This window comes from Quercus lobata, chromosome 2 (assembly GCF_001633185.2).
Source record: "Quercus lobata isolate SW786 chromosome 2, ValleyOak3.0 Primary Assembly, whole genome shotgun sequence".
Classification (NCBI taxonomy): Eukaryota; Viridiplantae; Streptophyta; class Magnoliopsida; order Fagales; family Fagaceae; genus Quercus; species Quercus lobata.
The window spans coordinates 94,270,234-94,284,499 of NC_044905.1; the positions used below are offsets into that span (position 1 = coordinate 94,270,234).

At 39.5% G+C, this 14,266-nt stretch overlaps 2 protein-coding genes across 2 annotated transcripts; both read left to right on the forward strand.

The window, feature by feature from the left end:
- Positions 1-1,824: 1,824 nt before the first annotated feature.
- Positions 1,825-6,455, forward strand: LOC115977302 (AP2-like ethylene-responsive transcription factor At1g16060). Its single transcript, XM_031099081.1, has 8 exons — positions 1,825-2,194; positions 2,295-2,377; positions 2,525-2,533; positions 2,706-2,794; positions 2,906-2,979; positions 3,065-3,115; positions 4,775-4,851; positions 5,621-6,455. Exons 1-8 carry the CDS (start codon positions 2,025-2,027, stop codon positions 6,151-6,153), a joined length of 1,086 nt encoding a protein of 361 aa, XP_030954941.1. The 5' UTR covers positions 1,825-2,024; the 3' UTR covers positions 6,154-6,455.
- Positions 6,456-9,501: 3,046 nt separating this feature from the next.
- LOC115973874 lies at positions 9,502-10,698 on the forward strand. Its single transcript, XM_031094112.1, has one exon. It carries the CDS (start codon positions 9,502-9,504, stop codon positions 10,696-10,698), a length of 1,197 nt encoding a protein of 398 aa, XP_030949972.1.
- The last annotated feature ends 3,568 nt before the right edge of the window (positions 10,699-14,266 follow it).

Sequence of the window (14,266 nt, forward strand, 5' to 3'; positions counted from 1 at the left end):
GGTCACCCCATCCAATTCTCTCTCTTTTTTTTAATAAATTAAAAAAATCATATATAATTGATCTTAACTCCCTTAAATATGTTCTCAGTTAATCATAAAATTAAAAAAACAAAAAACAAAAAAGTGTCTATGTCAAGAAAAGATATTATCATGAAAAAGCATAATGTATTTTATGTCCTAATTAAAGGAATATCAAGCACTCAAGCATTAAGTCAATGACCTCGTAACCAAGTGGCACTTGGTTCCTTTGTAACCTGTTGCTCGGAGGTTCTATCCCCACACTTACCAAGCAAAAAAATAAAAATAAAAAAAGCACTCAAGCATTAACAGTTGAACAATACAATATTTCTCTGATAATCTATTGCATTAATTAGGTGAACAAGAAATCTTTATGCTATACTAGATATGGTTGCCAACAGTTTGCTTACCAAACTTCCTAATTTTTTTTTTTGAGATAAAAACTTCCTTTTTTTTTTTGACCAAAAAACTTCCTTAATTAAAACACAAAATAATCTCTCTGATTATTGGTTTGGCATTAAAACTAGTAACTAGTCATCATTGGCTCCTCATCCACTGTGAGTATTAATTTGAGAGTTTTGTACAACAGGGCCAGTAAGCAAGATATGAAAGTAGCTAGCTAGGACACCCTAAACCTAAAATTTTTTTTTTTTCTTTGGTAAACCTTAAAAAGTTCAGAAACTTTTCAACCATATCATTAATACTTATACGATCAACTTGGGTTGGTTACAGTTACGCCATCGTGTGCAAAATATGCTAATAAATTCTAGCTATCTTGGTGACCCACATCGAATAGAGCACGTAAAGTCTCCCTAAGGCCCACATCGAATAGATCATGTCACGTGAAGGTCTTTAAGAAGACGTGTACTACGCATTGAGTTTTTATTGAGGCTTTGGTCATCAATTCATGAGTGAGTGAATTTATTTCCCTGTGTGCAAGTATTTCCATAATTTTCTGTTCTATTTTAGTTTTGGGTCATGTTAACTGGGCCTTTAAGATATTTAACGTACCAACTTTTAAGGACAACCATACTCTATACCAACCCTATTTCTCTATGACACGTTGCCTAAGGTTTTCAATTTGCACTGTGGTGGTTGATTTCTGATGTGATGAAGTCAATTTACTAGGAGCTAACATTAACCCCACATGGCACATTTTCCTACCTTTAGCCAATGACATCTAAACTCAATTCAATGAAATCTTTAACAAGTAAAGCAAAAGAAACCGCACACAATTAAAAGTGGCCGAAAAATATCGACATATCTTATTCTTCATCTAATTTAATCTCTATTTCTCTCTCCCTCAATAAATGTATTCACACACACGCCAATAAATTTTTTTTTTTATCCCACTTCTATTATTACATTATATATTACACTAACAGCAATAAATCATGTATATATATATTTTTAAGAAAAAAAAATAAAAAATAGATATAATAATTTGTGATTGATTGATTGATGAAGTATAAAATTAAACAGTTAAAATGAGACAAAAAATCTTTATTCCACACGCATAGTAAAAAAACAAAAACATGTAGCATATTGTCATTGAAGAAACATAAATTAACTATATTTTCATTTCACACGTAGGCATAAAATATCTGAAGATGACAATATACCATTACGACTTTTGTATAAATATGAAATAAAAAAAAAAGATTTATTTTATAAAATAAGGTTCATCCTATAAAATAAAGACAAAAAGGGCTACATCAATCAGATTTCAATATGATCGAAACTAATTTAGCACAATGTTAGGTGAGGACAAGAAGAAAAAGGCTTTATGAGCCGGTTAAACTAGTCGGTCACAGAATACGTACCTAGCTCCTTGCCGGCCCGTCCTCTCTAGTTTGACAGCCCATACTGTTCTGACTCCATTCTTTTGCCTCTTATATCATTGCCAATTGTCACCCTTTATAATCCTTCTCATTCTAGGACTTAGTCATATCTCTCTCTCTTAACATTTTTTCTCTCTCTCATATTCATCTTTTTCATTGACTTTCATGGCGAAATTATCACAGAAAACCAAGAAAAACAATGCAAACAGCAGTAACAATGACAATAACAATAACACTAATAGCTCTAACACTGTCACAAAGGTGAAACGAACAAGGAGATGTGTCCCTAGAGACTCTCCTCCTCAACGTAGCTCAATATATCGAGGGGTCACAAGGTCAATAAGTTACTACGTACCCACTTTATTAATTTGTATTTTTCCATTATGTTCATTTCCTTTAGTTTTTCTGAAGTGGGTGTGGTTTGATTATTTTCAGGCATCGATGGACAGGACGATATGAAGCTCATTTGTGGGATAAGAACTGTTGGAATGAATCCCAAAACAAGAAAGGAAGACAAGGTTCATGCTCACGTTTATTTGTTTTTTATTTTCTCTATGTTTCTCTTAATCGATTATATGTTCATATCTCTTATGGTTTTTTCTTCCTATTCCTTTTTGGCTTTGGCATACTTGTTGGTGATTGGTGGGAATCCTACTTCATTGCAGTCTATCTTGGTATGTATTAATTACTGCTGCTACATGTAATTCTTGAAAATAAAGGCTAAATTGTATACCTTTAATTATAGAAATGAAGGAATTATAGTTACTTATTTGAGTGCAACTTTATTATAATTTAGTAATTCTGGTTTTGTAGTGTTAATTTCTTATTGCACTGTTGAATTTTCAGGTGCCTATGATGACGAAGAAGCAGCTGCACATGCTTATGACCTTGCAGCACTGAAATACTGGGGTGAAGAAACCATTCTTAACTTTCCGGTAATTCTGTTTTATTGATTTTTTATGTTTATTTATTTTTAATAATGCTATAAACTAGAATAGATGATTAAGGAAGAGGGCCTAGAGGCTAATCCCTCTTAACAATTGCAGTTATCAATATACCATAAACAAATCAAAGAAATGGAGGGTCTATCAAGAGAAGAATATATTGGATCATTGAGAAGGTTTAGAATCTACATCTACATTCAATTTTGAGAAAAATAAGGTGTAAATTTCACAATTTGAATTGATGTGAGATATAATTTGCAGGAAAAGCAGTGGTTTTTCTCGAGGAGTTTCAAAATATAGAGGTGTTGCAAGGTAATTATCATAATTTTCCAAGGCTTTGAAATTTTATTATGAATAAAATCTTTGTACAATTCTAATAAGTGAAATTATAAATTATTTCATACATTCGATATATTACTTTTGGGAAAAATGCCATGACACCCGGTAGTAGCTATGACACCACTTGAACTTTTATTTTAGCTTACTCCCTTAACTTTACATATGTGCCAAATAGGTAATTCTGTCACTTTGCCGTTAAATAAGTTAACAGTCTACTCACCCAGGGAAAAAAAAAACCAGCCGATTGAGAGGGGAAGAAAGTTGAGTTTTTATTTTATTTATTTATTTATTATTATATATATATATATATATATATAGAGAGAGAGAGAGAGAGAGAGAGAGAGAGAGAGAGAGAGAGAGAGATCTAAACAAAACACAACTTTCTATCCCCTCTCAATTGGCCAGTTTGTGTTTATGTATGAGACTCACACAGGGGAGGAGCCAGAAATTAATGTGTGGAGGGGCCAAGATGCTACACACAAAAGTTACCCAATTTCCAAAGTATCATATAACAAATATTTAAAAAATAAATAATAAAAAAGAACTTAGCATCTTCCATTAAAGTCAACACTCAAAATACTAACCAAGCTAAACAACCAATATCATCCATCAATTTAGATTGTCCAAATGTCAAATTTAAGTAGAAGCCAATGTTAATTCTAGATAAAATAGTGAATAAAGCTTGTCAATTGGTTAAATAAATTAAAGGGGGAAAACATAAAGCATAATTTGAATAAATAGAAATGAAAAACTTAAAAAAAGAATTTTGAACTTGTCAAGATTTTAAAGCTATTTTCACTTTAGATTCAAATAAGAAAATTCTTTGTTAAGGAAGAAAGAACACGCTATATATATGGTTCATTATTATATAGAGTCTTCATACTGCTAAATAAAGATAGTGTGAGAGCTTTTGCTAAACAAAGTGAATTATATAGATTGCCATCATTAGAGGATATTTTAAGCCAAAGATAGATCTAATTGAAAAGAATTAAACTTAAAAGTAAATGTGAGAGCACTGGTTCTAATGAGAGACTTGATTGGCTAACTAAAAAGGAAGTTAACGGTGTAAAACTTTTTGGGAAAAATGTGAATAGAGCTTCTAACGAAAGTTGAGCTAAAACTAAATGTCAATAGAACTTTACAATTCTGCCCCTGGACTCACAAGTAGGACTCACTCTGATGTGAGAGTAGAGTGTAGTATATAAACTTTACAGTTCTACCCCTAAACTCATAGGTAGGACTCACTCTTATGTGAGAGTAGAGTGTAGCATATGGGCACGGAATAATTCAAGAAATAATTAAGAACTTCCTAATGTCATTTACCTCAACAATTATTGTCTCAAAGATAATAAAAAAAAATAATAAATCATTCCAAGTTTCACTGTTTGTGCTCTTTGATGAGACACAGTTCTTTCCCGTAAACTGTTTGTGCTCTATATGAATCGATTTGAATGTGTGTATACATATATATACACGAAATTTTCGAGATGACATAAGATATATAGAGGATCAATATCATGTATCAAGTATACCGTGGGATCTTTCAATATATATATGTCTGTGACTATCAAAGCTTCAATTGCAACCTGTCTCGTATTTGAAATATGAATTTCTTTTATTATCAATGGGCAGGCATCATCACAATGGAAGATGGGAAGCTCGAATTGGTCGAGTCTTTGGAAATAAATATCTCTATCTCGGGACATATGGTATTCCTCCTCCCTCTATTATCGTAATCTGAAATCAGCTTCGTCTAACATGATTAGATCATTCGATGGTAAAAAATATTTAAATTTTGTTATGGCTTATAAAAGCAATTCTTTACACAATCAAATGATACACTCTTGTTTTCTTTCATTCATCCAAAATTTTGAAAATTGAAACTCAATTTTACAAGAGTGGCAAGGGATAAGTGAGCAACTTACCTAGAATTTGGTACAATTTTCAATTTAAGGGTATTTTAGTACTACCAATTACCAAATTTCCAAAAAAAAAAAAAAAAAAAAAAAACCAAATTTCCACAAATATAACTCTGAAAGCAATTAATGTTTCATCCTCTTGTATAAATTAATGCTGAATCCTATCATGAATTTAATTAATAGGATCCGCTATTATTTGTAAAAAAAAAGAATATTACTCTTTGTTTACTAAATAATTGCTCCAAATTAAGATGCACCTAATATTCCATTAAATGATGTTTTTATACAACTTTTTAAAAATAAAGTCAATTTGTGCACAAATAAGAAGAAAAACACACCATAATGAATTAGCACATACAAACTAATTATGCATACGGTTAACCAGAATATATGTTTTTATACACTTTTCTTCTTTAAAAAGTGTATTGAAATTTATAATTAAATATTTGTTATTTTTTTTTTTTGAGCAATAATATTTGTTATTTCTTAATCATTGAACTAAGGTACTCATTAACAAAGACCCAAATATCATTAATCATGATCTCATTGATTTTTGCAGCTACCCAAGAAGAAGCTGCTACTGCATATGACATGGCGGCTATAGAATACCGTGGACTTAATGCAGTCACAAACTTCGATCTTAGTCGTTACATCAAATGGCTAAAACCCAATAAAGATAATAGTAGTAACAGTACTGATTATAATCCCAGTCTCCATATTCCTAATGTCGAACCTAATTTAACACCGAACCCTAATAACCAAGAACTTGCATCAACTTTCCTCCACAACCAACAAACATACAGCTCAGGAGAAACCTTGCTGACTCAACCCCAACCAGCTGCAACTGCCACATCAGCCCTAGGGCTTCTGCTTCAGTCCTCAAAGTTTAGGGAAATGATGGAGATGTCATCGGATGCCGAATGTTCACCAATGCCATCGGAGTCTGACCCGCCACAATGCTCATTTCCTGATGATATACAAACATACTTTGATTATCAGGATTCAAGTGTTTATGGTGAAGGAGATGACAATATCTTTGGTGAGCTCAAGTCATATGTGCCACCAGTATTTCAGTGTGATTTTGACACTTAGAAGAGAAGAGATTAATAAGTAGTCAAATGCATGGGGGAGTTGGGTTTATTGGTATATGACATACTATTTGGGCGCTTTTTTTTTTTTTGTGGTCATGAAAGATATTGTTGGATTGAACAACAACATGATCAAGAGGTTAACAAAGAAGATTTTTTAATTTTGACTTTACACTTCTCATAATGGAGGAGTAGACTAATGTTATTATTTGGTTCATTCCTTCTAGATGTAAAGAAGAATAGGCATTTGGTAATCAACATTCTTTCTACCAATCAAGAATAATAAGTACTTATGCCTTTTCTTAACGTGGTTCCCTCTCTTAATTTCCAAATGGGGGACAATTTTTTCTGTCTATTTTAATCCATTTCTTACTTGCATTTTTTTTTTACCTCAAACCATGTGGTTGGTACAATTTTGATCCCTTAAATATAGGGAACCTCGGCATTCTATTAGGAAATATGAATGTAAAATAGATGGAGGGACTAAATTATTACAATTTAAAATTTTGGGAGACCAAAATTGACCCCATATTTGAAAGACAAAATGCAGTTTAATATTCCTTTTAGTTATTATTACCCCATTCACAACCTTAGCATTAGAGGGGGGAGATTCCTATCCCTTTCCATTTTATCCGCTTTAGATCACAGTACTCACACTTACAAAATGAGGAGCCAGTAGTTGTCGAATTTCTTCCAATTCCTCGAGTCTATAAAAGGAAGGGATATGCTTGTATTTTAGGAAAAATTTTCCTACATAGTGAATATTGGTTAATTGGCTTTTGATTTTCCCTTGGCAGCATGCCCGCGAGAGTTGTCTTGGCTTTAGCTACATGTCCACGAGAGCTGCCATGGTCTGGGGAGAGTGCAAGCTTGCATGCCATGCCTTGGCTACGTGCCTACACTAGGTTGCCATGATCTAGGTAGCTTGCCCATGGGTTGTAAAGGCCTTGGCTTCGTCCATGGGGGCTGTCATGGCCTTGGGAGCATGCATGCAGGCATGCCCATGGCTTTGGCAGCATGCCCACGAGATGTTTTCCGCATATAAAGTTTTTTTTACATGTGTCATTGTCTCTTTCTTTTTTTATTATTATTTATTCATAAGCACTTAATCATTAACATTTTCTCATCAATAGACTTAAACAATTCTCTGTTCTTTCTTTCTTTGACCAAGGTTAATGTCTTAGGAGTAATCAATATCATGTTATCCTTAATTGCCACGTGTAAGGTATAGTTTTGCTTTGTGAGTCAGGAAAAATTCTTAGGTACTTCTGGAGTACGAAAAATGATGTTCACATTTACGGTGGACTTACTATAAATTTAATGAGTGGACTTCACCATGAATATAAGAAGAGGGAGCACCATTCTCTCTGCTCCGAGAGTATTTAAGAATTACTCGTGATTTATTATAATAATTATATTAAAATTATTAAGATAATTTATTTTAAGTGAATGCCAATTTTTTTATTTTTTATTTTTATATTTTAAATATTACTTAGATTAAAATACGGTTATAATTTTTTTTTTGAGATATTCAAAATGAGTTACATTAATTTTTTAAAGTTATTTAATATTCTATTATAATATTTTATTTTTGGTGAATACCTTACACAACGTAATTCTTTATGCAACTTCAAGTAATTTTTGTTCTTTTATTTTTACTATCTTTATTTTTTATTTGAATTATATTATAATAAAACAATTAGTGCGTGTATATATATATTGTAGGGGCAAAGGCCCAAGATCATACAATGGGCCTTGGGTCCCGTGTGGAAAATTCGACCACGTCCGAGGAGAAGACGTGGGTGCCAGAAGGGCTTTCGGCCCAATTCTTGTGTGCCTGAGGATGTTTAAAAGGCGGTCCGAGGAGAAATGTCTCCTCGGACGTACCAAATATGGCTCAAACATGCACTCTGCCTGCTAGAAGGACCCACCCCAATGAGCATTAGCAACAAGGATGAGTCCCACAAGCCTGTAAGAAGGAAGAAAGCGTAGGATGCCAAGGGTGAGGCTGCAACTGCCACATTAAATGCATGACAGCTACTTTTCTGGCCATATTAATGTGGAGAGGACTTGTGAACAGTGTTGCCTTGGCTACCACAACTCACAGAAAGATGGGAGGGACGTCCGATGGGAAAGACACTCAAGTGGAGGTCCAGATGATTAACAAGTGTAAGGCCCTGATGACTTCAAGAAGACTATATAAGAAAGGGAAGTCCCCACGAAGGGGGGGACGGAGAAAAAACAGAACTTAGAACAGAAGAACAGTGCTAGAACCATAGCCTTTGAGCAGGAACCGGTATACATCCACCACGTCTCCTCGGACTGAATATCTAGCGGACATGAAGGAGATTTTCTTACTTTCAATTATAGCATGGCCCAATTCTAGTCAGAATACACTTCGTTAAGACCTAGTTCTATAACCCATTCTCTATAAATTCATTGTTTCAGGGCTCTTTGGGCCAAAACCCCATACCTGTTGGGTCTGGACACCAAATTGCGACCCTACAATTGGCGTCGTCTGTGGGGAGAACTTGTGCCTCAGCAAATGAGGCCATTAGAGATGGAAGGATCAGGTCTGCGCCAAACGAGATAGGCAGACTCCCAATGGCAGGACAACTTTTTGAACCTCGAACAGGAAAGAGATCAAGACAAGCGACGAGAGGGCAGTGTAAATACCTCCCATACGAGCAGAAGTCGCTCGAAAGGGAAAGGTCATGCATTCCAAAAGTGGGACGATAATAAGACTCTACGGCAAGAAATCGACGACTTGAAGAAGAAGTTGCGCCGAGCGCAGCGAAGGCATCCTTCCCCTACTCCAGACACCAGCGATGAGGAGGACAATGAGTACAGGCGAAGGTCGAGAACCCCGCCAAGCGAAACCTTCTCCTACGAGGAAGAGCAACCTCACAAACGTGGCCACAAAAGTCCGTCTTACAAGGGCCTAGCAAACGACGCCATGAGTAAGGCCCTAGACCGCATCTCTCAATCGCCCTTCACGCGCAGGATAGAGGGGGCTGAGCTTCCTCGGTGGTTCCACCAACCAACTTTTGCCATATATAATGGTCGGATAGATCCCGTAGAGCACGTGAGCCAATTTAACTAGAGGATGACCGTCCACTCCAAAGATGAGGCATTGATGTGTAAAGTGTTTTCGTCCAGTTTGGGACCCATGGCGATGAGATGGTTTGACAGCCTCAAGCCAAACTCCATAAATTCTTTTAAGCAGCTAACATAGGCTTTCGGTTCTCGCTTTATAACGAGCAGCAGGGTTCCGCGGCCCTTAGGTTCCCTCCTGTCCTTGTCCATGCGAGAAAGAGAGACCCTGAAGGCCTACTCGGATAGGTATTAGGAGATGTATAACGAGATAGAGAGAAATTACGATGATGTTGCCATCAGCACATTCAAGAAAGGCCTGCCGACAGAGCACGGTTTAAGGAAGTCCTTGACTGGGAAACCGGTCACTAGCGTGCGCCAACTCATGGACCGAATCAACAAGTACAAGAGAGTCGAAGAGGACCAGCAGACGGGAAAAGGCAAGGCGAAGGTTGTCCCTCAGGAGAGGAAGGACTTCAGGTTAGACCGATTTAACAATAGTAATCGGCCGAGAAGGGATTACTTGGAACAGTCTGGATCTACCGGGGCACAGGCAGTCCATGCTGTGTTCCGAGAACCATTACACAAGATCTTAGAGAAGTTCAAGAATGAATCGTTCTTTCAATGGCTAAGTAGGATGGCAGGCGACCCTGCAAAGCGCAACCAGAACCTATATTGCGAATACCACCAAGAGTCGGGCCACACCATCGATGACTGCAGAAACCTGAAAAACCACTTGGACCGGCTGGTCCGAGAGGGAAAGCTGAGACACCTCTTGCATCATCCTGTTGGACGACAAGAGCAGACGAGTGTCGAGGCAAGGCAAAGCACATTAAGACCGCCTATTGGCACGATAAATGTCATTCTTGCTGCTTTAGGAAGAACCGACTCCCACCCTTTCAGAGTGGTGTCGGTGACCCGACTCCCCTTTGAAGTTGATGACCGGGAGTCTAAGAGGGTTAAAGGGATGGCCTTACCTATGCTCGGATTCTCGGATGAGGATAAAGTTGGAACCATCCAACCCCACGACGATACTCTAGTCATCACACTGAGGATTGGGGGATATGACGTGAAGAGGGTGCTAGTTGATCAGGGCAGTGCCGTGGAAGTAATGTACCCCGACTTGTACAAGGGGTTGAAGCTGAGACCAGAAGACCTGACAGTATATGACTCCTCTTTGGTGAGTTTCGAAGGGAAAACTGTTATCCCGAAAGGCCAGATTAGGCTACCTATACAAATAGGTCCGGACATAGTGGAGGTTCATAGTGGTGGACGCATATTCGCCCTACACCGCCATTGTGGCCAGACCATGGCTTCATGCCCTAGGAGCTGTATCATCAACTTTACACCAAAAGGTGAAGTACCCGTCGGAAGGTCAGGTCAAAGAAGTGATAGGGGACCAAGCCGTGGCCCGGCAATGCATGGTGTCTACCATCTTGCGACGACCGAGTACTGAGCCCTCTACCTCTGTTGAGAATAGCTTATAGCAATTAACAACCCCAAACCTGGCCTCGAGTGGTGGGGGACCCGCCGAAGAGGCGAGTTGTGAGGATTTGGAAAAAGTTCTTGTGAGCTCCGATCGGGAAAGATTTTTTCAGGTCGGCTCGGAACTGCCGCCCTAAGAGAAGGAAAAGCTGATTGACTTTCTCAGAAAAAACGTGGACGTGTTTGCATGGGATGCCTACGAGGCTCCAGGGGTTGATCCGAATTTCATTTGCCACCATCTTAATGTTAGCCCAGCCATGACACCTAAGAAACAACCTCCTCGGCGATCGTCGAAAGAGCATGCGGATGCGGTGAGGGAGGAGGTGATGAAATTAAAGAAAGCAGGGGCTATCAAAGAAGTTTTTTTACCCTGAGTGGCTGGCCAATACAGCTGTGGTGAAGAAGAAGAGCGGAAAATGGTGAGTCTGCGTGGACTTCACAGACCTGAATAAGGCCTGCCCGAAGGATCATTTTCCTGTGCCTCAGATAGACTGATTGGTGGATTCGACTGTGGGACACTCTCGAATGAGCTTCTTGGACACCTTTCAAGGATACTATCAAATACCCCTGGCTGCTAATGACCAAGAAAAAACAACTTTTGTCACCCCCGTTGGAAACTACCACTATAAGGTGATGCTCTTTGGCTTGAAGAACGTTGGGTTGACCTACTAGAGGATGATGACTAGGATGTTTGAACTACAGATGGGCAAGAGCATCGAAGTCTATATAGACGACATGGTGGTGAAAAGTAAGTTAGTGTCCGATCACGTGAGGGACCTCGGCAATGTCTTTGAAATTTTGAGAAAGTACAGACTGCATCTGAACGCGTCCAAATGTTCGTTCGGAGTGGGATCAGGGAAATTCTTAAGTTATATGGTAACTTATAGAGGTATTGAAGTCAGCCCTGACCAGATTAGAGCTATCCATAGCATACAGCCTCCTCGGAATCCTAAGGAGGTCCAAAAGCTCATTGGCATGATCGCAGCCTTGAATCGTTTCATCTCTTGGTCGGCGGATAGATGTAGGCCTTTCTTTCTCTTATTAAACAAGTGGAGAGGGTTTGAGTGGACTGAAGAATGCACCCTAGCCTTCCAACAGCTCAAAGAGTATCTGTCTCGGTCGCTAATCATGTCTAGTCCTGAAGCCGATGAGGTTTTATTCGCCTACATTGCCGTGGCCCCTCATGCAGTCAGCTTGGTGCTGATTCGGGTGGACAATGACGTATAACGGCCTGTCTACTACGTGAGCAAGTCGTTGCATGAGGCAGAGATCCGTTACCTCCCCCTGGAAAAGGCCATCCTGGTGATCGTGCAAGCTACGAGAAAGCTCCCCCACTATTTTTAGGCACACAACGTTGTTGTATTAACCTAACTCCCGCTCAGGTCAATACTCAGAAGTGCTAATTACACAAGAAGGATAGCTAAGTGGGGGACCATTCTTGGTGCCTTCGACATTATATACATGCCTCGCAGCGTTGTGAAGGGCCAAGTCCTCGCGGACCTAGTAGTTGAGTTTGCTGGACCCTCACCAGAAGAGGGGGGAGAGGTACCAAACACGGACGAGAAATTGGTCGGCACAGTCTCTCAGCAAAGTTCCGCCTGTTGGAAAGCATATGTGGATGGCGCGGCAAATCAAAGGGGCTCTGGGGTGGGGCTCGTCTTGATTTCCCCCGAGGGGATCACCATCGAAAAATCTCTAAGACTGGGCTTCTTGGCCACGAATAACAAGGCAGAATATGAGGCCTTGTTGGAAGGAATGTCTATGATCGAGAAATTGGGCGGGAAATTTATAAACATATTCTTGGACTCAAGACTTGTTGTAGGACAAGTAAATGGGGAATTGGAGGCGAGGGATGAAAGAATGCAAGAGTACTTAGTCCAAGCTAAGCGCTTGTGGACGCGTTTTAACTTTTTTAGCCTAATGCATGTATCCAGGAGTGGAAACATCCATGCTGATTCTCTCCCCACGCTAGCCACCTCCTCGGCGCAATGCCTACCTCGAGTTATACTCGTGGAAGATCTACACAGACCCTTAGTGGTGAAAGCCGGGTTGATGCATGTTCACAGCGTTAGGGCAGGGCCTAGCTGGATGGATCCTATAATACTGTTTTTAAGGGAGGATATCTTACCCGAAGAGAAGAGCGAGGCTAACAAGATTAGAAGAAAGGCTTCACGATTCTGGCTGTCCGAGGACTTGAAATTGTATAAGCGCTCATTTTCAGGACCGTACTTGCTATGCGTACACCTAGATGCCACAGAGCTTATTCTAGAGGAATTGCACGAAGGAATTTGTAGGAGCCATACCGGGGGTAGATCCCTATCCCATAGGGCCATAACCCAAGGTTATTGGTGGCCGAGCATGCAGAAAGAGGCGCACGAATACGTGAAGAAGTGCGACCAATGCCAGAGGTTCATCCCAAATATACATCAACCCGGCGGGACCCTCAATCCGCTGTTCAGCCTTTGGCCGTTCACGCAGTGGGGCCTGGACATCCTAGGACCATTTCCTAAAGCAGTGGGGAACAAAAGGTTCCTTCTCGTCGGTACTGATTATTTCACAAAATGGGTCGAAGCCGAGCCACTGGCAAACATTAGAGACGTAGATGCCAAGAAATTTATTTGGAAGAACATTGTCACCAGGTTCGGAGTCCCTCACACCCTAATCTCGGACAACGGTCTCCAGTTCGATAGTAAGACTTTCAGAAGGTATTGTAGCGAGTTGGGAATTGCGAATAGATACTCCACACCTGCTTACCCACAGGGGAATGGGCAGGTCGAAGCCGTTAACAAAGTCATAGTAAATGGGCTGAAGAAGAGGTTAGATGACACGAAAGGGAGATGGGTAGAAGAATTGTCCCAAGTCCTGTGAATGTACTGCACCACGCTGCACAGATCCACGGGGGAGACCCCCTTTTCGATGACCTACGGGGCTGAAGCTGTCATTCCTCTAGAAACAAACTTCTCAACGTTGAAGACTAGCACATTTTGTCCTAGTGTTAACAACGGGTTGCTGGAAAAAAGCTTAGACCTCATCGAGAAAAGAAGGGAAAGAGCAATGGTCCAACTCGCCTACTACCAACATAAACTTAAATAAGGTTATGATGCCAAGATGAAGCTAAGGCCACTAGCACTTGGGGACCTGGTATTAAGAAAAGTCCTGGGCACTGCAAGAAATCCCGCATAGGGAAAGCTTAGACCAAATTGGGAGGGGCCATATCGTATCACCTCGGTGGCCTGCATAGGGGCCTACTTTTTAGAAGATTTGGATGAACATGTAGTGCCACGTCCTTGGAATGTAAATAACTTGAAAATGTACTATTATTAATGAAAGTTCGTATTCATGGTACTACCCCCTGTGCGTTTTTATCTAAGTGTTAAACAGAACCCAAGTCCTGCGTGACTCCTTGGAACACAGGCTTGGGGGAAATTAACCACGACGCAATTTTTATCTAAGTGTTAAACAGAACCCAAATCCTGCGTGGCTCCTCGGACCACAGGCTTGGAAGAAATTAACCACGACGCAGTTTTTATCTAAGTGTT